This window comes from Hyperolius riggenbachi, chromosome 2, assembly GCF_040937935.1.
Source record: "Hyperolius riggenbachi isolate aHypRig1 chromosome 2, aHypRig1.pri, whole genome shotgun sequence".
Classification (NCBI taxonomy): Eukaryota; Metazoa; Chordata; class Amphibia; order Anura; family Hyperoliidae; genus Hyperolius; species Hyperolius riggenbachi.
This window is the reverse complement of record NC_090647.1, coordinates 273855463-273878686: the sequence shown is the minus strand read 5'-3', so window position 1 is coordinate 273878686 and position 23224 is coordinate 273855463. Positions and strand designations below refer to the sequence as shown.

The window sequence follows — 23224 nt, the reverse complement described above, 5'->3', positions numbered from 1 at the left end:
CTTGCTTGTTTTTTCTTTAGTAGTCTAACTAGAAGTGGGCCTGCTTTGTTGCCATACTCATAAAACAGTTTGGTTTATAACATGAATTTACGTCTATACTCTCTGTTTAGGTAGGTTACTAGTTCTTCTCTCAGGAGAGTAAGTTCCATCAAGGTAGCCTGCAGTAGTGACATCTTATGCTGCTGCTCCAGTTTATGGATTTTAGAGATAAGAGTGTTATATCTCTCAAGATTTTCTTTTTACGGGCTCCTATCCTAAGGAATTCGCCTCTGATAACCACTTTGTGCGTCTCCCAAGTTGTTAATGGTGAGACATAGTCAGTATTGTTGTCTTTAAAGAAAGAGGTCAAAGTTTTGAATATCCATGTAGACAGGGGCATGGTCAGAGATGTCAATGTTGCCAATTGAGGTGTTTCGGACTAGATTTAAAACTGATTGTGTTATGAATAAGTAGTCTATTCTAGAATAACGTTGGAGCAGGGTTAGAATAATAGGTATAGTCTTTACCTTGTGGATGGAGAATTCTCCAAGCGTCCATGAGGGATAGTTCGTTCAGTTTTACTTTTATTGCTTCCAAGGCTTTATAAGTAAGCACTGAGTGACCAGTAGAAGTGTCAATGATGGGGAGCAATGGTACATTCAAGTCACCCCCTAATATGATCATCCCTTTGGCAAACAGCTGCAAAGAATTTAAGGCTTTGGTAATAATAAGTTGACCTGTATTTGGCGCATAAATGTTGGCAACAGTGACATCCCTCATCCCAATGGTTCCTTTTAGGAAAACATAACTGCCCTCTGGATCAGTCAGGATTCCTTGCTTTTGGAACAAGCAGTTCTTGCTAAATATAATAGGGACACCTTTAGTTTTAGATTGTGGGTTAGTAGCGTAATAATGTGTGTTGTAGTATCTGTTGGTTAGTCTAGGGACAGAGTTTGTTTTAAAGTGGGTCTCCTGCAGGAGGGCTATGGTAACCTTTTCATTGTGTCGTTTGTCGAGGATTTGGGATCTTTTCTGAGGTGTGTTCAGACCGTGTACATTGTATGAGCAAATTCTCCAGTTAGTCTGGGAGCTGGTAGTTACTTCAGTGAAGAAATGGGGAAAGGATAAGTGATGATGGGATCAAACTTTTTGTCAGCAGATGTCAAATATTCAAGTGTGAAATGTCTGAGCATATTTATGACACACAGTATACTGAAGATCTCATACTGCTGCCATTGCTTGTATGACTATAGTGGTAGCAGAATGTCAGTCTTAAACCTGCTTGAGTATGTATTAATGCTTTCTGTACCTGGCAATAGTGGAGGACATCGATGAGTGAAGGCTGGTGATCTCCAGAGTAAGACGCATCTGACATGACGCTTGCCTAAACAAGGGATGCAGGAAAACTGTAAATTTCAAGAGCTGAGACAAAAACGTGGCTTGTATTTCACATTAGCAGTTTAATCCTTGCCATAATTTTACCATGGTGCACCTAAATAGGTTCAAAAGCTGTTTCTCGCCACTTTTAGGCCTTTTTCAGACAGGGGGCTGAACTACGCACTTGTCAGGCAGTTCAGTGTACTGTCTGCCGCCCACAAATGCCATTCAGGTAACATGCGTGTTAGTGCTAGACTGCGACATGTCACATCTCAGCACAGCTGTGACTGCACTCTGATGTGACTCCATGGGAGGTGGGCCGCCTGTACAGCGCTGGTACCGAGTGCTAACAAGTGCCCAGCTGGTGCATAAGAGCTGCTGACAGGGGATGGATTCGTCCCCTTCAGCTATGATATGAAAGAGGCCTAAGACATACCGGTAACTTTTTATTTGTTCTTATAAATAACACAGGCCAGAAACTGTGGCTAAAAAAAACAAAACACAGCACACTATGAACGTGTAACCAAACATCTTGGTGTGGTTCAATCTTATATAATATATAAAGATTAAGGTGAATGTTTATAAAGGGTATCAAATATGCCTCTGAGTACTCTGCAAAGGCTTACAAAAGGCTGTGATCTGCAGTGCTGTATTTCTCCTACTGCCACTGATATCTTGTGAAAATAAAACATCAGCTATATCACTTGTTACAATACAGGGAGGAAAAGAAGATTCCTTAGCCTTAAAGTGGACCCAAATTAAAAATACAAGATTTCAGAAATAAAATCTATTTTCTAAATTATAATAATAAATATCAGCCCTTTTTTCAGTTGCATGATGACAAATATAAAATATTTTACATTTATTGTAGGAACCCCTCACTTTCTTTTCAAATTGCCGGACAAAATCCGGCAAACTGGTGGAGTAGGTGGTGTCCGGCAATGGAGGAATTGCTAATGGCTGCCCCCAGTATAACCCTAGTTATGAAAAGAGAAGGCTGAAAAGCATGCACTGAAATGCTCATAGGCTTGAAGGAGTGTTTATCTTTGTATGTGTCAGAGTGCTGCAACTAAATAATTTTAATTAAAAAAAAAAAAAAAATGTTTGGCTTGGGTCCGCTTTAAACCATAAAAACCTTCTCTTCAATTACAAGCAGACCATTGTATCATGATGGAGATCTTTTCACAAGATTATATCCAAGCATTAGTTTTGTCCAAGACGTCCACCCTTCTCCATGTGAACTACTCCAAATGTACCTAATATTTCACTTCTTTTTTTAAACTGAATGCTAGCAAAGGCTCAATCAGCTATGCTTGGCTTGAGATCTGATGCATTACAGCTGCTCTGTCTGTTCAGAGCTGTCTTGGGCATTAATTTGTTTCCTGCACACAGGAGAGCAGACAGTATAACACAAAAGAGCAGACAGCATGATTCATCGGAACAACGTTGTTCACTCTTGCCTTTCATCTTGCTAGAGCTGCAAAGAACCACAAATGCCACCAAAACAGTATACTGGCCCTTACTCCAGCAAGCACCAAAAAAATACTAGTGTTTTCAGACATTGCAGTGTGAATGAGCTCTGAGGCCCCTTTAACACTAGATGTCATCCTTTGTGGTGCAACGTTTGCACAATTGCACTGTGACGGTTCCAAAAGTACATGCCACACGTAACAGACCATACAGCGAGGCATACTTTCCAATAAAAAGTATGCCTCAGTTCTGGATTCACTGCACACAGCAGTGTTCTCTCCAGACTCTTTTAGCCAGGTGCTCCACCTGGCTCATTTTGGTGAGCACCCACCTGTCATCAGTTAGCCTACTCAACCTCCTTCTATGCAGTAAGCAGAGCTGCATCAGCCAGGCATTCCCCCCTTGCACCCCACTCAACTTCTTTTTCATGCCACCCGGCTGGAAACAAATTCTGGGGAGAACACTGCACAGTCGTTACTCTTGTGGCATCATGACAGGACCTGCCAGACTGTATTTGATGAGATAGCCCCATGGGGCTATTTCTGCTTCAGCGACGGGATTATGCGTCGCAACATGACGGAAAGCATTAAGTGTGAAAGGGCCCGTAGAGGTCATCAGGGAATTTTCTTTCAAAGGAACCTAAAGAAAGAGTAATACAGAGCCTGCCATCTTTATTCCCCTATGAACGATTTACCAGTTGCCATGCTTATGTCTTCAGTTGTTTTCGCCCACCTGCAACAAACATACAGCTAGTGGAATCGGACCAGAGTCAGAGCATTTGACCTGCATGCTCATTATAGGCCAATGAATGACAGCTGGCATTGTTAGAGAATGGGTATGGGTAGATTATAATCTAGGTTTTTTCTCTCTGAATGAAAAGTTATGTCCTTGCACTCTTGTATCTGAGCTTGAGTATATATTTTCACAGTTCAAAATCTGTTCTGGTGCAGAAGTTTTATATTATAATACTTACACAGTCATATTCTGCATCATATGGATACTCAGTATTGGTAATGCCTTCATATCCTTGTTCCTGAATTTCCACCTGCACAATAAAAGTATCGAAGACATTGGTTAAAATACCATAGTATGAGCATTGTGTGACCACAGTATGATTGAGTCGAGTACAGACACTGTGGTTTTGGTTGTTGGATGCACTGTTGTTGATTGGAAGGAGTATAAATCCTTGTGTTATTTTCATCTCAGGCATTGTTGTGCTTTGCCAATTACAGCTAAGTTGTGGTCAGCCCAGCCCAGGCCAGGTCCTCTGCAATGGTGACTTCCAGTAACAAAGGAATCCTGAGACGATTCAGGCTAGTTTCATATATTGTGTGGTGCAATCGTCTCAGTGACATACTCCCTGCTGGACAGAAAGTATGTCACTGAAGTTTTGGCACTCTGCGCCTCTACTGTAATCAGGGAATCACACTTACCGCGTCACCACAGACTTGCATCGCTGCATAATCCATGCGGTAGGCACGGATCATGCAGAAATGCACTGCAGAGTTTGCTGCGGCCTTGCACCGATTTAGCTACTTCTGTTGCACTGCATCGCTTTGCCATAGTGTGCAAGTCTCCATAGAGTTACATTGCTTTCGCAACAAGTGGCAAATAGAAATGTGGTAAGTGTGAAAGTAGCTTCAAAAGAAAGCAGTTATACTTACCTGGGGCTCCCTTCAGGCTATGGGCCCTCTCTTCATCTCCTTGGCCTCTCTGATCTACTGCGAGCCCTCCAAGCATATTACTTCAGTCGCACTTTGTCATGCATGCATGCATGCATGGCCTGGCCGCATGCCCCCATTGCCAGGAGTACTCTGCTTCCTGTTCTATTGGGTGCCGCGGTGGAGCTGATACTATTGATAAGATAACATTAACAAGATTTTACTATATAGACTTACCCGGCCCCCATTCTCACGCTAACCCACTCATCCGAACGCCAAACATTAAACGCCCTCCTAATGTAAACACTAGCCCCTATGCCCTCCTAGTACCTAACGCTAACACCCCCCCCCCCCCCCTTCCTAACTAACTTCCTAAAGGATACCCGAGGTGACGTGACATGTGACATGATGAAATACACATGTGTATGCACAGTGCCTAGCACACAAATAACTATGCTGTGTTCCTTTTTTTCCCTTTCTCTGCCTGAAAGAGTTAAATATCAGCTATGTAAGTGGCTGACTCAGTCCTGACTCAGACAGGAAGTGGCTACAATGTGACCCTCACGGATAAGAAATTCCCCTTTTTACCTCTTTCTTGCTCTCAGAAGCCATTTTCTGCTAGGAAAGTGTTTTATAGATAGAATTTCTTATCAGTGAGGGTCACACTGTAGTCACTTCCTGTCTGAGTCAGGACTGAGTCAGCCACTTAAACACCTGATATTTAATGATATTTAACAGAACCCCCCCCCCCCATAAAGTCTAACACTAATCCCCATTGCCCAAACAACTGAAACTCAGCTAGTCTAATAGCCGATAGGCTGCTAGTATCAGGCACATCATGTGACTAAAAACTCAAGTCATAATTCTAACTTACACACAAATTAAATAATTGGAGGTTAGCATGTTTTCAATAGGAACAAACTGAATTAAATGCAGTTCTATGTTAGTTAAAGGGCAACTGAAGTGAGAGGGATCTGGAGGCTGCCATATTTATTTCCTGTTAAGCAGTACCAGTTGCCTGGCTATCCTGCTGATCCTCTTTCTCTAATACTTTTAGCTATAGACCCTGAACAAGCATATGCAGATCAGATCAGGTTTTTGACATTATTGTCAGATCTGACATGGTTATTATGCATGCTTGTTTCTGGTGTTATTCAGATATTACTGCAGCCAAATAGACAGGCAACTGGTATTGTTTAAAAGGAAATAAATATGGCAGTCTCCCTATCCCTCTCACTTTACTTGTCCTTTAAGAAAATCTAATCAGAGCTTGCTTTTGTGTAACATATGCAACCCGTATTTTCAGTTTTATAAACAGATCGCTATAACCTAAATTTACATTTCTGGATTAGAACTCACTAACATATTCAACAGTACTTTACAAAAAATATTGATCACTGCACATCACAAACTAGACAACTTTCGATCATTTCTGCAATTCACACAATTTTGGAGAGAAACCAAATAGCACACAAGTGCTTCAAAGCAAGAGTGGCAACCAGTAACTATATAGCCACTGCTATACAGATCAGTTTTATGTAGATATAAAATAAAACATGACTGTATTGGTCATCTGAAACTGATTCAATGACTTTCCTGAATGTATACTGTTGTTTTTTGGTATAAAGCATGTACTCATGAAAACATTCTTGTCTGTGCTGAATACTCCTCATTACACTACCCATTACCAGCAGAAAGTATGCTCAAATAAGGACTGGTGCAATGCCTGTATAGCCTAAAACACTACTTATGAATAGCAACAAATACAATGAACAGTGCTCGTATGCAGAAAAGACATGCTAATGATACATACTGTGTTGTCAGAGATCATGGAGGCAACTCTTCTGCGTTTGTGTGGAAACCCATAGCCAAGTTCCTCAGTAGTATTCACATCGCTTTGCATGATTCGTCAGTATGTTAATCCAGGGCTATTTACTGCTGAGGTATCCTCATTGTCTAAAATGAAATGAAAAAATAAAGTTAGTTTCCTTCTGTAAACTTTCTGTTTTTGCCGCAACCTATGAATAAGCATTGGAGGCGTTAGCATTAATGAGATATACCGGCTCCTTACATTTTTAATAACTTACACTTAGAGACTTTACTGCATTAGAAAACAGATAATGCTTGGTGTGGAACTAATCTAAATGATCTTGTAAATTCCAAGAAGCCTCCCACTTCAAATACCTGACAGGCATTTACTAGATGCATCCACAGAAAGTTACAAGGTATCCTTATAGGATCTAGTGGCCCTACACACCCTCCTGGGTTTAACGCTGTCATCTACAATCCATCCATGAAAGATATTCTGATGTGCAGAAATACAGCCTTTTCCAGCTTTTCAACATTACACAAAGAAATTAAAAATATCCTTGAAAAAGTTTAGAAAGATTTGTATTCCAACTCATGGCCAGGCTGAGGCTGGAGAGGCGCCAACCCCGTGTTGGCACATTCCTCTCCAGCGCTCTGCATGCTGGGATGACCGCCCGCCTGCCTCTTCTCATCGCCCGGCTTCCTTGTACTGGCAGACGGCAATCAGAGACCATGTCCAGTCCCTGCCCAGGAGTCCGCCTTTAACCCGCCCCCCCCTATGTGATGGTTGCATCATATGCCATGACAAGCCGGGGCCCGGCACTGTCATCAAAGAGATTATAGGAGTGGGCTGGCTGTGTGCTGCTGCTAGGCAACAGCAGGAAGCCAGGCTCTGCAACGGGGCCGCCTTCCAGCAGATAGCCGCATAACAGAGGCTCGTGATAGTGTACCTTTGGTGTGATAGGCTGGAGGAAGAGCAGCCCATCCATAGGTAAGCAATGCCTCCCATCCCAACCCCTGCCCCCCAACCACACACTATTACAAACTGGGGAGGTATGGTAAAAAAAAATACTTAAAGTATATATATTCAACAAAAAAAAATACTTTTTGGACAAATTTTGATTTGCCAATATTACCACATCCATGTAGTATGAGGGCCAACAGATTTTGAATGCCATGAACAGATTGTGTATGAAAACTCTCATACTGAATGGAAGTAGTAAAATAGATCAGAGAATAGCTTTTTTTTAATTTTTAATTTTTATTTTTTTTTACGAACCTCCTCATAATCATAAAGGAGCTTCTTAATTGAGTGTACCCCGGGGGGGGGGGCATGGAAGGCTGGGGTTCTTCTTCTCACAAACTTCATCTCCCAGCATGCATTACGGCGCTACGCACAACACTGCCAGGAAGTAAGAAACTGCAGCAAGTCCGGAGAAAATGGCACATCCCACACAGACAGGGGGACCAGAGGAGCATCACCCCATAGGTATGTGATGATGCTTTCGTTAACCCCTGCCCCCCTTCAACGGCACACTCAATTAAGAACCTCCCTTATAAGAGGTTTATTATCTCCTGAATAAGGTACCTAATTAGGAGGGTCACGCGGAAAGTAACATGTCTATCTCATTATCGGGTATCCTTTAAGCCTGGAACACACTTTCAATTATGATTGGCCAATCCATTACCAATTTTACCACCTCCATTTAATATGAGGGTTTATGCACACAATCTGCTCATAGTATATAATATCTGTTCATCATCGGGTGGTAAAAGTGGTCAGTGTTTCGCCTATCATAATTGAAAGTGTGTTCCAGGCGTTAGTTGAAAGGATACCCGAGGTGACATGTGACATGATGAGATAGACATGGGTATGTACAGTGCCAGGCACACAAATAACTATGCTGTGTTCCTTTTTTTCTTTTTCTGACTCAGTCCTGACTCAGACAGGAAGTGACTACAATGTGACCCTCACTGATAATGAAATTCCAACTACAAAACACTTTCCTAGCACAGTGATCTGCAAACTTAGCTCTACAGCTGTTAAGGAACCACAAGTCCCACAATCCATATGTCTTTATGAATCATGACTGTGGCTGTCAGACTCCTGCAATGCATTGTGGGACTTGTAGTTCCTTAACAGCTGGAGAGCCAAGTTTGCAGATCACTGTCTTAGCAGAAAATGGCTTCTGAGAGCAGAAAAAGAGATAAAAATAAAGGTCAATAGTTCATAAATTTTAGCTCTGACATACTTCAATGAATGTGTCGTTGAGCAAAACCAATAAAACAGTTAAAACTTAAAAAGTAGATTTAAACATAAAATAAAACTGTTGAGTATCTTAAAAAGTCATTTTTAGGAGAAGGAAGATAGATATTGTTCATTTAATTCGTTTATTTTCATCTCAGGTGTCCTTTAAGGATTAAACATCATACCAATCAGTAGCTAATACCACCTTTCCCATGGGGTCTGTGTAGCTGATATTGTGGTGAAGCTACTCCCAGAGTGTGATGTCATGGCAGTTTGCTGTCTGTGAACCTTGTTGCATTGTGGGAAATAACGGCTTTTTTTCCAACTGCCAAGCAAGCCATATCACCCTGTATGCATAGACCTCTCAGGCAGGGAACACACTTCTGCACGCGTTTTTCTGCATACTTTTTCTGCACACCAAGTGTGTTTCTATGCAGGAAAACGTGTGCTTTTTTTACAGCAGCTAATGTAGTTGATAAGAAAAACTGACAAAATGTGCAGACTCATGATGCAGAATGTCAGTTTTTTTTCTGCGCGCGAACAACATATTAAGTGTTAACTAGCCCATTGATTAACATGAGTTCTCAGTTTTTCTGTGCAGATACGTACGAAACCAGTCAAGTGTGTTCCCTGCCTTAGTAATGAACAGTCCGTACAGATCACCCGGCAGAACTAAAGCTGTCGCCACCAGTGATGTCAGAATGTGAATCAATGTGAAAGATTTTACAATGATCAAACACTGATTAAATAATTTATAAGGGAATATTGTAAACAATAAGCAATTTTATTCATCATGTTTTTTTTCTACAGTTCATCTCTCAGGCTTATATGTGGGCAGCACATATATAATTATGTCACTCCCTGACACTACATGTATATGGATCCAATCCCACAAGAATGGCCATACTGATGTTCTGTACTACAATGCACTCAGAGCCGATATCAAACCCGGAGGTACAGTGGTTGGATTGGTGTATGTGGCCAGTGGGTAGGCGGTGTACCAAAGATTTGGGGGTAGTCTTTTTATGATGCAAGGTTCACTAAAGGTGGGATTTCACTTTGTAGTTACCTGGACTCTTTATTTGTATGTTCTTCGCTGAAGCATGATTAGCTACAAACCTTTACGTTGCCTCTTTGAAGTAATGTTCTTCAGACATCACCACTTGCTGCCTGTACACTTGCTTCTGGTCTACAGACAGTAAGTGGAAATGTCTAAAGAATAGAACTTCACAGAGACAACATAAGGGTATGTAGCTCTTCCTCTCAGATACGAAGACACAAAAGCCATTTATTTCTGATCTCCAGAGGTCAGATTCATCTAAAATGTACCTGAGATAAAAGCAAGACAAGCATTTATACGTCGTCCTCCTGGGCAGGTGTTCCAACTAACTAGCATACATTGACAAAACAGCATACATTTAAAGTGATATACCCCTTGTTAGTAGAATCAGTGTCCCCTTGCCCGCTCGCTTCGCTCGCTGGGCTGCGGGCTCGGTCCTCGCTCGGACAACTTTTTATTCTAACTCTATGTCCACTTGGATAGTGGAGATTGCACATCAGCACACAGGCAGCTAACTGGGGTTGAAAAGGTTAATGCTGCTGATGGGTATTATGGGGTTAATGTATGCCCTGCATGACTTTGCACATGCTCAGTAGCATTTGTATGCTATTCTGTCGGGTATGCTAAAATGTTGGAACACCGGCCCATTGTCTGACAGTCAGCTCCAATAAATTCCCCAGCTGTGCTCCACTCCAAGTGCGTCCCCAATCGTCCCCTGTAGTTAATTGTTCCTGACCATTCTCTCAGTCCCCTCAGTAGTGCCACTGTCAGCCCCGTAAAGTATGCGAATCGGCGGATTCGCAGGCTACCACCTAATCAGGCTCCCGTTGCTGAGAGCATTCTGCGCATGCACAGTTTGAGCAGCATCTTCAACCCAGCTGGATAGCGGACTTCACAGGACCACAACGCATTGGCCTGGGAGGAAGCTGACAAACTACAGGGGCCCAGATTAGTATAAATCATTTTGCTTACTACATCACAAGTTTATATCTAATAGAACAATTAGTTGAACCAAGGTGGAAGCTACAAATCAGAACTGTGGCATGTAAAAGACAACTAAGACATCAACATTTCAGGTGCTAGTCTAGTTTAGGGGACCCAGCAGGAAACCTCATAGGAAACAGTTCTCCAATCACAGCACCCTCTACAGCCCAAAACATTGTCATTGGCCGAATAGTGTGGGCATCGTTTACTACAAGCTATCTGAAACCTAGCATGAACTGACCACCCATGCTAGTGGGATTTCCATAAAAAGTTACCTGCTGGGTCCTCTAATAAACTAGTGCCCAATTTAAATGCCCAGAGAGCTACATAAAGTTATCTTCTAAAAACAACATTGGGGGGGGGGGGGGGGGGGGGAGAATCCCCACCATTTCTTCCCACTACCCACCCATACTATTAAAAACAAAAAACCAAGCCACAACTCTATTAAAAGTAGAATCCAAAATTTGTATTAAGTCAAACAGTCTCCATCTCCTTCACATAGCATTATGCAGCTCACACAGTAATAGCGCACCGTTACCTGTTTATTTTGATGTTTTGCTGCAGTCACATGACCTGATCCTCCCTTCCTCCTTTCTCAGGAGTCCTATGAACCTGGAAGAGGAAACGTCAGTCCATGGCTTCCTGTCACATGCAGCTAGACGTGGACTACATTTCCCAAGATCATTTGCAAGTAAGGGGAAACAGGAATCATCTCCGTGGGCGGCAACAGAGGCGGGGCTCATTACGGAGGTGGATTGTAATTTCAATGGCAGTGCTGAAAGCCAGTGACGTGTAGAGAGTATCCTATTCCTTTTCCTTACCTCTTACACGTGGGAGGAGGAGCGCCTAATGAATGCACTACATCACACCTGTCATCATATCTGCTGGAATACATGTCAGTGATGATTCCTTATGGTTTATCACTCTATTTCCCTACTGCTATCAGTGCTACTGTTTGGATGTGAATACATTTCAATAAGTCACTTCAGTACGCTTGTATGTTACTGAAGACTACAGATGTTATGGTCAATTTGAATAGTTTTCTGAGTTTACAGTAACTGGTATCGATGGGAGCGGAGCTGCCTGCATGGGCTGATCAGATTCAGAAGTACATCCAGTCTATTTTTATATGCTGTTAATGGTATCCTGAGTGTACCAGAATGTATCTTTGGGCTCTATTCTCAAAGACCAAACTTTTCTGCAAAATTTTACCGCTATATTCCCGCCAGCGGTAAATTCCGCATTTTTTCCACATTCACTAATATTTTCCGCATGCGGGGAAAAAAAATGCGGAAACAGCCATTATTCATGCGGGAATGATGCGGTAAAAAGGTCGCATGAAAAAGTGTTTAAAAAAAAAAGTTAAGTCCAGCAAGCACAGCCCTTAAGCCTCCACACTTTATTAAAGTCAATGGGATGCGGAATATATCACCTACTACTTGTAGGTGATAAAAAATCGGTAATTAACGACGAAATGATGCGCCTGAACATTTTTGAGAATTGATCTTTTATTGCGGAAAATACCGACTTTTGCGGAAATTTTTCCGCATGAATCCCGCACTTTTACCACACTTTTTCCGCATGCGGAAAAAAAACATGCGGAACACTTTGAGAATTTCAACTTGACGGTATTTTGGGTGCAAACTTCCCGCATGTACTTTACCGCATGCGGTAAGTCTTTGAGAATAGAGCCCTTTGTCAATTATACGGGAATATAAATCTCCTGTTTGCTGGGCAATGGCCATTTTCTGAGCAAATTGATTGTGTTTTATACTTAAATGAGTCATCAAGCTAATTAACCTACCCCCTGATCTACTTACCTGGGGCTTCTTCCAGCCCCTTGCAGCTGACATGTCCCAGGTCGCAGCTCCGCTCAAAGCCACCAGCCCAGGGTCCCCGCATGGTGTCTTTCCAGGCCGCCCTCTACTGCACCTGCGCGAGCGCCGCTGTTAATCAAGTCCACTTTGTCCGGGCTGTACTGCGCAGGCACAGAACTACTGTGCCTGCGCCGTACAGTCCAGACAACATGGACTTGATTGACAGCGGTGGTCGCACAGGCGCAGTTGAGGACGACCTCGTGGCCGCCCTCTGTACCAGTGGGGATACCTGGCCGGCGGCTGAGAACGGAGCTGCGGCATGGGACATGTCAGCTGCAAGGGGCTGGAGGAAGCCCCAGGTAAGTAGATTGGGGTGTAGGTTAATTAGCTTGATGACTCCTTTAAAGAGACACTATAAATGGAAAATACTCCTCTGGGGGATACTTACCTCTGGAACTTGGGGGAATCCAGCGCTGTCTCCTCCGAAACCACCTCGACAAGCAGCTTTTCAAACAGCGTAATATTTACCTATTGCGATCCAGCGCAGGAGCAGTAGCGGATCTTAGTTTGGGCTAAAGCGGAAATAGCCAAGCCTGATCGCATCAGCTCTACTGCGCAGGTGCGAGTCCTTTGTGCCTGCGCAGAAGAGCGGATACGATCGGGCTCGGCTATTTTTGCCTTAGCCCAAATGAAGAGGCGCTAGTGCAGGATTGCGGCGGGTAAATATTTAACTTGCCGCTGTTTGTGGGGTCCGCAGCGATGGATTGCCGATACACACCGGAGGACGGGGGAAGCCTCGTTAGGATCCAGAGGCTTATCCCTCCCAAGGTAAGTATCCCCCAGAGGTTTTTTTTTTGTTTTTTTGTTACAGGTTTTCTTTAATGTGTTTTGCGAACCATTTCTGATTGTTTGCAAATTACAAAACGTGGGAACATTTGCAGGGGGGGCTGAAATCACTGGAACTGTTTTATACTAGTGCAGTTGGATTGCCATTCCGTTTTGCCTGATTGCATGGGTATCATTCATAAAGAGGCTGTCGGTAATGCGGGAAAACACCGTTCTTCTCCGCAACCGGTACTTTAGACTTCTGGGGGGGCATTCATAAAGAAGTGTGTAGGTGCGGTGGCAGTGCGGAGATTCCCCGAACTAGGCTGGCGGTAGGCAGGCGTTAGGCAGGCGGAGACACGGAAGCTGCCGAGTTGATACATTTCTCCGTGTTCCGCTCTGCTGCAGCTGCCTGGGAGGTCTGTGTGTCTCCATTCACTTGCATTGGTATCGCCACATCAGAGGGAGCGGGACTTTCCGACCTGACACCGCTGGCGGTATTCTTTATGAATTAACATTTTGCTACATTTGTTCCGTTAATCACCGCACAAGGCGGTGATTTATCACTCTGCTCGGTATGTCTTTTTTTCATGCGGAAAGAGCCTTTATGAATGCTGACTTTGCCGAGTGGTCGGTAAAGTCAGCTGTTTTTAGCATTTCCGCATGCGGAAATGCTTTATGAATGATACCCATGTGTTCTGCAATCTGAATCTTTTGAGTGTTTGTGCTCATGTTCCTAGCATCCAGTGAACATCGCAGCAAAAAAACACATTGTAAGATCGCAATGAATTCACTGTACGTTCAAATTGCATTGATTTGTAGTGTAAAACAGCCATAAGGTCTGCTAGAGCTGTTTCAGCAGCGATTTGTGCTTGCTATGAATTGCGGGCGATTCCAAAAGTGGTAGACTAACGAAAGCCTATGGCAGTGTTTTTAGTGGCAAAATTGCTCTCAAAATGCTAGTGTTTTTGAGAGTGATTTATGGTCTCTAGTGGACCCCCAGCCTGAACGAAAACATTAAATACAGCATGGTTTGTGCTGTGAGTTAAAAGATACCTGAGATGAAATATTGTAGTTAAAGTGGACCTGAACTCTTGCACAGGACAGAAGGAATACATAAGGAAATGGACCCTGTATGTATTTAGAGAGATCAACCTGTCTAATCCCCCCTCACCAGTGACTAATCACAAGTTGTAATTTGATCTCTCACCTATGCCAACTGACTGCCATGGCAGAGAAGCTAATTGGTAAACACAGGATGTTAACAATATGCCTGCTTCCATTAAGGCAGGAAGTAAACACATTGCACATCTATTGCAGGATTTATATCAACTGTAGCACATTTTTTCCCTTTAACCACTACCTGCCCACCCACTGTTTTAAAACGTCCTGTTGGTCCCTGTTAATGGTCCCCCCTCACCATCGCTACCGTTCGCAGCCCCCCCCCCCCCTTTCGACGTGCTTACGGCCAGGTCTTGTAGGGCCGTGATTGGGCAAAGGGAAGGAGCCTTTCCTGAACTAATCAGAGTGCCCGTAAGCAAAGATCATGGCTTCAACGAGAAGCCAATGAGATTTGCTCTTACAGCACAAGTGTGAGGACATCTAGTGGTAAAAAAAAATACATTAGAAAAAAACAAAAAAAAAACACATTTCATACTACATTTTACATTTATTAAAGAGAGACTGAAGCAAACAAAAATTGCTATTTTTACCTGGTAGTTTGGGGGGGCGGGGGGAAATCCGGGCAGCGCTTCTTGAAAGAGGCAGAGATTTCTGCTGTAGCTCGGCCTCTACTGATGTCAATTGCCGCGGATCGCCGCCTCTCCCTGCCCCTCTCAGTCTTCCTTCACAGAGAGGGGCGGAGATCCGCGTGGCGATTGATGTCAGTAGAGGCAGAGCTGCAGCTCAAAGCTCTGCCTCCCCAGGCAGCAAAATCCACGACCTAGAAAGTCGCAGGATTTTGCCCAGGGATTTGGGGGGTATAAACCCCTCGTTTTGGCTTGGGGATGCGACGGTTTACTTCTACTGAGACTACTTAAAGAGAATCTGTACTCTAAAATTCTTTTTTTTTTGTAACACTGTTTTTATTGAAAGATAATACGGTTTACAGAAAGTATATGAAACATTTAACAGCTTATTATCATCCGACATTTACATGAATAATGGATTAAAAGTAGTATATACAACTAAGAACAATATAGGCCCATATATCACGCCTATAATAAGAAAAACAAAGAAACAAATAAAGATGGTTCATAGTATACATGTACTCTAAAATTCTTACAATAAAAAGCATACCATTCTATTCATTATGTTCTCCTGGGCCCCTCTGTGCTGTTTCTGCCACTCCCTGCTGCAATCCTGGCTTGTAATTGCCATTTTTATGCATTGTTTACAAACAAAAGACATAGCAAGTGATAGGCTAAGAGGAGCTCAGTGTGTCAGTCATACAGAGTGTGCAGGGGGCCTGGAGAGGGTGTGTATAGCTTCTATCCAATCACAAGCAGCACAGCACATTCCAGCTTGACTGCCTCAGCCCGACAGACCCGACAGGGGAGAGAAGATTAGATCATATAACAGAGATAATACAGCCACTGTGAAACTAGGAAAAGCTGCAGTTAGAGCACATTAGAAGAGGTATAGGAACTTATAGGATAGAAGAAATAAGGATGAAAATTTTGTTACAGAAGTCTCTTTAACCACTTGCCGACCGCCCACAGCCGATGGGCGGCGGCAAGGTCTGGGCCCAAACGACTGCAATACGCCCATCGGCGGCGGCGGGCGTGGTTATGCGGCGATCGCGTCATTCTTGACGCCATCAGCCGCCGGTGACAGTAACCCGCCGGCCGTTCGGAAGCGCCGGCGGGTTACTAGCTGCCCGATCGCCGCATGGAAACTGTATAATACGCTTTGTAATGTATACAAAGCGTATTATACAGGCTGCCTCCTGCCCTGGTGGTCCCAGTGATCGAGGGACCACCAGGGCAGGCTGCAGCCCCCCAGGTAAACACCCAAGCACACTGATCTGCCCCTCCTTCCCTCTGATCGACCACAGCACCCCTCAGACCCCCCCCCCCTGCCCACCCCTCAGACCCCTGTTTACACCCAATCACCCCCCTAATCACCCATCAATCACCCATCAATCACTCCCTGTCACTATCTGTCAGCACTATTTTTTTTTATTAGTCCCTAAACTGCCCCCTGGGGGCTCCTGATCACCCCCTCACACGCTCAGATCCTCCCCAGACCACCCCCCCTGTACTGTATACATCTATCCTCCCCTGTAATCAGCTGTCAATCACCCGTCAATCACCACCTGTCACTGCCACCTATCAGATCAGACCCTAACCCGCCTCTTACGGGCATCTGATTACCCACCCACACCATCAGATCGCCTGCAGACCCACCCTCAGATCAACTCCAAAGTGCATTGTTTACATCTGTTCTGCCATCTAATCACCCACTGATCATCCATCAATCACCCCCTGTCACTTCTACCCATCAGATCAGACCCTAATCTGCCCCTTGGGCACCCAATCACCCGCCCACACCCTCAGAACGCCCTCAGACCCCAGCCCTGATCTCCTTGCCAGTGCATTGCTTGCATCTATTCTCCCCTCTAATCACACCTTGAGACACCCATCAATCACCTCCTGTCACCACCTGTCACCCCCTAGCACACCTACCCATCAGATCAGGCCCTAATTTGCCCCGTGTGGGCTCCTGATCACTTGGCCAAACCCTCAGATCCCCCTCAGACCCCCTTCCGATCACCTGCCCAGTGCATTGATTGCATCTATTTTCCCCTCTAATCACCCCCTGAGGCACCCATCAATCACATGCCCATATTCTCTGGTGCCATGTCCAGGTCACGATTTGAGAACATCCTGCGCTTCCTGCACTTCAGTGCCAATACAACCTGTCATCTAAGAGGCCACCCTGCTTATGACCGGTTCCTCAAAATTCGCCTCCTCATTGACCACCTGTCATCAAATTTGCAGATGCTTATACCCCTGAACAGTCATTTTGAGGCATTTGATTTCCAGACTACTCACGGTTTTGGGCCCCTAAAATGCCAGGGCAGTATAGGAACCCCACAAGTGACTCCATTTTAGAAAAAAGACACCCCAAGATATTCCATTTGGTGTATGACGAGTTCATTGATTTTTATTGTTTTTTTTTCACAAAGTGTCATTTTCCACTAACTTGTGACAAAAAATAATATCTTCTATGAACTCACCATACACCTAACGAAATACCTTGGGGGTGTCTTCTTTCTAAAATGGGGTCACTTGTGGGGTTCCTATACTGCCCTGGCATTTTAGGGGCCCTAAACCGTGAGGAGTAGTCTTGAAACCAAATGTCTCAAAATGACCTGTTAAATCCTAAAGGTACTCATTGGACTTTGGGCCCCTTAGCGCAGTTAGGGTGCAAAAAAGTGCCGCACATGTGGTATCGCTGTACTCAGGAGAAGTAGTATAATGTGTTTTGGGGTGTATTTTTACACATACCCATGCTGAGTGGGAGAAATCTCTCTGTAAATGGACAATTGTGTGTAAAAAAAATCAAAACATTGTCATTTACAGAGCTATTTCTCCCACCCAGCATGGGTGTGTGTAAAAATACACCCCAAAACTCATTATACTACTTCTCCTGAGTACGGCAATGCCACATGTGTGGCACTTTTTTGCTGCCTAACTGCGCTAAGGGGCCCAAAGTCCAATGAGCACCTTTAGGCTTTAGAGGGGTGCTTACAATTTAGCAACCCCAAAATGCCAGGACAGTAAACACACCCCACAAATGACCCCATTTTGGAAAGTAGACACTTCAAGGTATTCAAAGAGGGGCATGGTGAGTCCATGGTAGATTTCATTTTTTTCTTGTCACAAGTTAGCAGAAATGGAAACTTTTTTTGCTTTGTTTGTTTTTGTCTCAAAGTGTCATTTTCCGCTAACTTGTGACAAAAAATAAAATCTTCTATGAACTCACCATGCCTTTCAGTGAATACTTTGGGATGTCTTCTTTCCAAAATGGGGTCATTTAGGGGGTATTTATACTATCCTGGAATTTTAGCACCTCATGAAACCTGACAGGTGCTCAGAAAAGTCAGAGATGCTTCAAAATGGGAAAATTCACTTTTGGCACCAAAGTTTGTAAACGCTATAACTTATACCCAAACCAATAAATATACACTGAATGTTTTTTTTTTATCAAAGACTAGAGATGGGCAGAACGGTTCGCCGGCGAACTTCGGGTGGTTCGCCTTCGCCGGCGAAGGCGAACTTTCCCGGAAGTTCGATTTGCCCCATAATGCTCTATGAGGGTCAACTTTGACCCTCTGCATCACAGTCAGCAGGCGCATTGTAGCCAATCCGGCTATACTAAGCCCTAGAGCCCCACCACCCCCTTATATAAGGCAGGCTCCGGCGGCCATTAGCCTCACTCGTGTGCCTGCTAGAGACAGACTAGGGACAGCTGCTGCAGACTTGTTCTCCTAGGGACAGATTAGTCAGGCTCTTGCCTTCTTAGCTTGCTCCTAGCTGAATCTTATTGCTATAATAGCGCCCCAGAACAGCTCTTTTCAGAGCTCATCCTGCTCGTGCGATCAATTTTTTTTTCTGTGTTTGAAACTGACACTTGTGTTTTTTAGACAGCATTGCTAATTTATACTGTGTGTCCCACTGCCAGCAGCAGCAGCACATTCAGTGACTACCTGTGTGTGTGAGACACTTGTGTTGCTTAGACAGCATTGCTAATTCATAATGTGTGTGTCCCACTGCCAGCAGCCCACCAGCATTCAGCAGCACATTCAGTGACTACCTGTGTGTGTGACAGGGAGCTGCACATTGTACTACCCACCCAGTACTGCATTTACCTACTACTAGTACCTGTTGTGTTTAGTTAACCCACCTCATCACGGCATACACCTACGTTTGTGTTGAGTGAACCCACCTCACTGCATATAACTACCTTTGTGTTGAGTGAACTCAGCTGACTGCATATCTACCTTTTCTGTTGAGTGAACTCACCTCACTGTATATATAACTACCTTTGGGTTGAGTGAACTCACCTCACTGCATATATAACTACCTTTACGTTGAGTGAACTCAGCTGACTGCATCTAACTACCTGTTGTGTTCAGTGAACTTACCTCACTACGTATATAACTACCTTTGGGTTGAGTGAACTCGCCTCACTGCACATAGCTACCTTTTGTGTTCAGTGAACTCACCTCACTGCAATTAATAACTACCTTTGGGTTGAGTGAACTCACCTTACTGCACATAGCTACCTTTTGTGTTCAATGAACTCACCTCACTGCATATATAACTACCTTTGGGTTAAGTGAACTCACCTCACTGCATATCTACCTTTTCTGTTGAGTGAACTCACCTCACTGCATATAACTAGCTTCCCCCTGAGATGGCCAAAATGGACAAACCAGGTAGAGGAAGAGGTAGAGGTAGACCCAGAGGAAGGCCACCTGGCACTGGCAGGTCTGTGCGAGGTGGTGTTGCTGTGATTTCGTGCGGACCTGGCCCAAAGTACAGTGCTCAGAAGAAGGCACGTTCCCAAAATTGTGAGGACGTGCTTGAGTATTTAACACAGAACACCTCATCTCCTGCAGCCACCAGCGCTACAACAAGCACCACATCCGCTGCATTTGACACTTCGCAGGAGTTATTTGGTGATGGTGGTGGTGAAATCACTGATTCACAGCCACTACTGCAACAACAAGAAGAAGGCGCAGGTACACCACCTCATACGTCTGAGTTAGGTGGCGATAGTATGGACGTAACGTGTGAGGAGGGGCATGATGAACCACCTGAAGTTGGTGCAGTTGTGGCGTTGTCTGAGGAAAGCGAAGCTGGGCAGGAGGATTATGATGACGATTATACGGATGTCACGTATGTTCCCAATAGAGGAGATGACCAGGGGGACAGTTCAGAGGGGGAGCCAGAGAGGAGTAGGAGGAGACGACTCCATGATAGAAGCAGAGGGAGCTCGTCCTCAGAAACAGCTGGCGGCAGTGTCCGGCGCCATGTATCGCCAGCTATGGCCAGCCAGCCAACATGCCCTTCAAGGTCAGCTGTTGATGCCACCGTAGTGCCATCACCCCAGGGGGGCTCAGCGGTTTGGAAATATTTTATGGTGTGTGCCTCAGATAGGAGCAAAGCCATCTGTTTTCTCTGCCTCCAAAAATTGAGCCGTGGAAAGGCCAACACTCACGTAGGGACAAGTGCCTTACGAAGGCACCTGGAGAAAAGGCACAAACAGCTATGGGAAGAACACCTGAGGAAAAGCAGAACCCTTTAAAAGACAAGCCTCCCTCCTTCTCCTCTTCCTTCTTCAGGTGCATCCTCTTCATCCGCTTTCTCCCTTGAACCTTCACAGCCACCCTCCTTCACACCGCCTCTGCCCTTGAGCGGTTCCTGCTCCTCTGCCCACAGCAGTAGCCAGGTGTCCGTGAAGGAAGTCTTTGAGCGGAAGAAGCCAATTTCGGCCAGTCACCCTCTTGCCCGGCGTCTGACAGTTGGTGTGGCAGAACTATTAGCTCACCAGCTATTACCATACAAGCTGGTGAAATCAGAAGCTTTCCGTAAATTTGTGGCCATTGGGACACCGCAGTGCAAGATACCAGGCCGCACTTATTTTTAACGAAAGGCCATACCCAAACTGTACCATGCAGTTCAGAGGCAAGTGGCGTCATCTATTGCGAAGAGCGTTGGGTCAAGGGTCCACCTGACCACGGATGCCCTGTCTGCCAAGCACGGGCAGGGCCGCTACATTACGTACACAGCCCATTGGGTCAACCTGGTGACCGATGGCAGCAAGCAGGGAGTACGTGGCTGCGCAGCGGACCGACTTGTCACACCTCCACGGCTTGCAGGCAGGCCTCCTGACACCTCCTCTCCTTCTCCTCCAGCTACATCCTCTTCGCTGTCAACCTCCTCCTCCTCCTTGGCTGAGTGTCAGTTGAACTCTAGCGGTGCTGCCATCACCTCTTCCTCTCCAGCTACACAGCCCCATCTCCCCAGAGCCTACGCTGCATGCCAGGTACCACGGTGTCACACAATTCTAGACATGTCTTGCCTCAAAGCGGAGAGTCACACTGGAGCAGCTCTCCTGGCTGCTCTTAACAAACAGGTGGAGCAATGGCTGACCCCGCACCAGCTGGAGATCGGCAACGTGGTGTGTGACAACGGCAGCAATCTCCTTTCCGCTTTGAATTTAGGAAAGCTGACACATGTACCCTGCATAGCACATGTGCTGAATCTGGTCGTGCAAAGATTTGTCTCAAAGTACCCAGGCTTAGAGGACGTCCTGAAGCAGACCAGGAAGTTGTGTGGGCATTTCAGGCGGTCTTATAGGGCCATGGCACGCTTTGCGGACATTCAGCGGAAAAACAACTTGCCGGTGAGACGCTTGATATGCGATAGCCCAACTCGCTGGAATTCCACCCTGCTCATGTTCTCTTGCCTGCTAGACCAGGAGAAAGCCGTCACCCAGTACCTGTACAACATGCTTGTGCATGCCTAATCATCTCCCGTCTTGACTACTGCAACACCCTACTCTGTGGTCTACCAAAAAGCAGACTGGCACCTCTCCGATCCCTACTAAACTCTGCGGCCCGTCTCATCCACCTCTCTTCTAGATCCTCTGAGGCAGCCCCTCTCTGCCAATCCCTCCATTGGCTACCAGTTGCCCAAAGGATCCAGTTTAAACTTCTCACACTTGCATACAAAGCTCTACACAAGCTATCGCCTCCATACATTTCCTCTTTAATCTCCAGATACCTCCCCGCCCGGATCCTCCGTTCCTCACAGGAGACCCTTTTGTCCTCCAGCCTAGTCACCTCCTCTCACTCTCGCATCCAAGACTTTTCACGGACTGTCCCTCTCCTTTGGAACTCCCTCCCTCAGCCGGTTCGTCATGCCACGAGTACGGAAACCTTCAAACGTACTCTGAAAACACACTTGTTCAGACAAGCCTATAATTTGCTATAGGCAGCACTGAAGGCACACTGGCTCACCCACTAATCCTTGTGTTTCCTTCCCTTTTGTTTCCTCCCCACTACCCTCTAGATTGTAAGCCCGCAAGGGCAGGGACCTCCTCCTAGTGTTTCTCATACTGATGTTATTTTAACATATGTACATGTACCAACTACATATCAACTATGTATGTATCTATATTTATTCTATTCAATGTCATGACTGTACAGTGTCTTGTATTTCTTATGTATATTTGTTCCCCATTATTTGTTTGTATTATGTACAGCGCTACGGAAGATGCTGGCGCTATATAAATAAAAAAAAATAAAATAATAATAACTACAGTAGAAGGACACAATCTGGGAAGATGGGGATGTTGTGGCCCAACAGCTGGACACTGATGCGAAATGCATGCAGAACCATGCGGCCGTTTGAGGAGGTGACCAACCTGTTGAGTCGCGCTGAAGGCACCATCAGCGACTTGATCCCCTACGCTTACTTCTTGGAGCGTGCCGTGCGTAGAGTGGTGGATGAAGCTGTGGAGGAGCGGGAACAGGAACAGCTACGGCAGGAGGATTAGTGGGAGCGATTTACATCCGAACCACATGTTTCCTCGACACCTGCGGCACCACAGAGGGGGGAGGAGGAGGATGAAGAGGAGTCGTGTGGGGAAGGAGAGGAGTCAGACTCGGATGACGATTATGAGGAAGGTGTCTCTGTGGAGGAGGAAGAGGCGGCGGCGGCGGCAGAAGAACAACCGCAGCAGCCATCACAGGGGGCTTCTGCTGCTCTACGTTCCCGTGGTATTGTTCGTGGCTGGGGGGAGGAAGAGGAGTTGCGTGATGTCACTGTGGAAGAGCAAGAGGAGATGGAGAGTACGTCTGGATCCGACTTTGTGCAGATGGCCTCTTTCATGTTGTCCAGCCTGTTGAGGGACCCCCGTATCAAAAAACTCAAGGGGAATGACCTATACTGGGTGGCCACGCTACTAGACCCTCGGT

At 45.2% G+C, this 23224-nt stretch overlaps 1 protein-coding gene across 1 annotated transcript in view; it reads right to left on the bottom strand.

Moving 5' to 3' along the window:
- Window positions 1-11204, bottom strand: part of BEND2 (BEN domain containing 2) — a 46794-nt gene extending 35590 nt beyond the window's left edge. Inside the window, exons 1-4 of the mRNA XM_068265379.1 lie at window positions 11127-11204; window positions 6301-6443; window positions 3800-3871; window positions 1289-1363 (exon numbers count right to left, since the gene is read on the bottom strand). Of these exons, the coding sequence (XP_068121480.1) occupies window positions 1289-1363; window positions 3800-3871; window positions 6301-6390 (237 nt within the window). The 5' untranslated portion in view covers window positions 6391-6443; window positions 11127-11204. The remainder of the gene's footprint in view (window positions 1-1288; window positions 1364-3799; window positions 3872-6300; window positions 6444-11126) is intronic.
- Between the last annotated feature and the right edge of the window lie 12020 nt (window positions 11205-23224).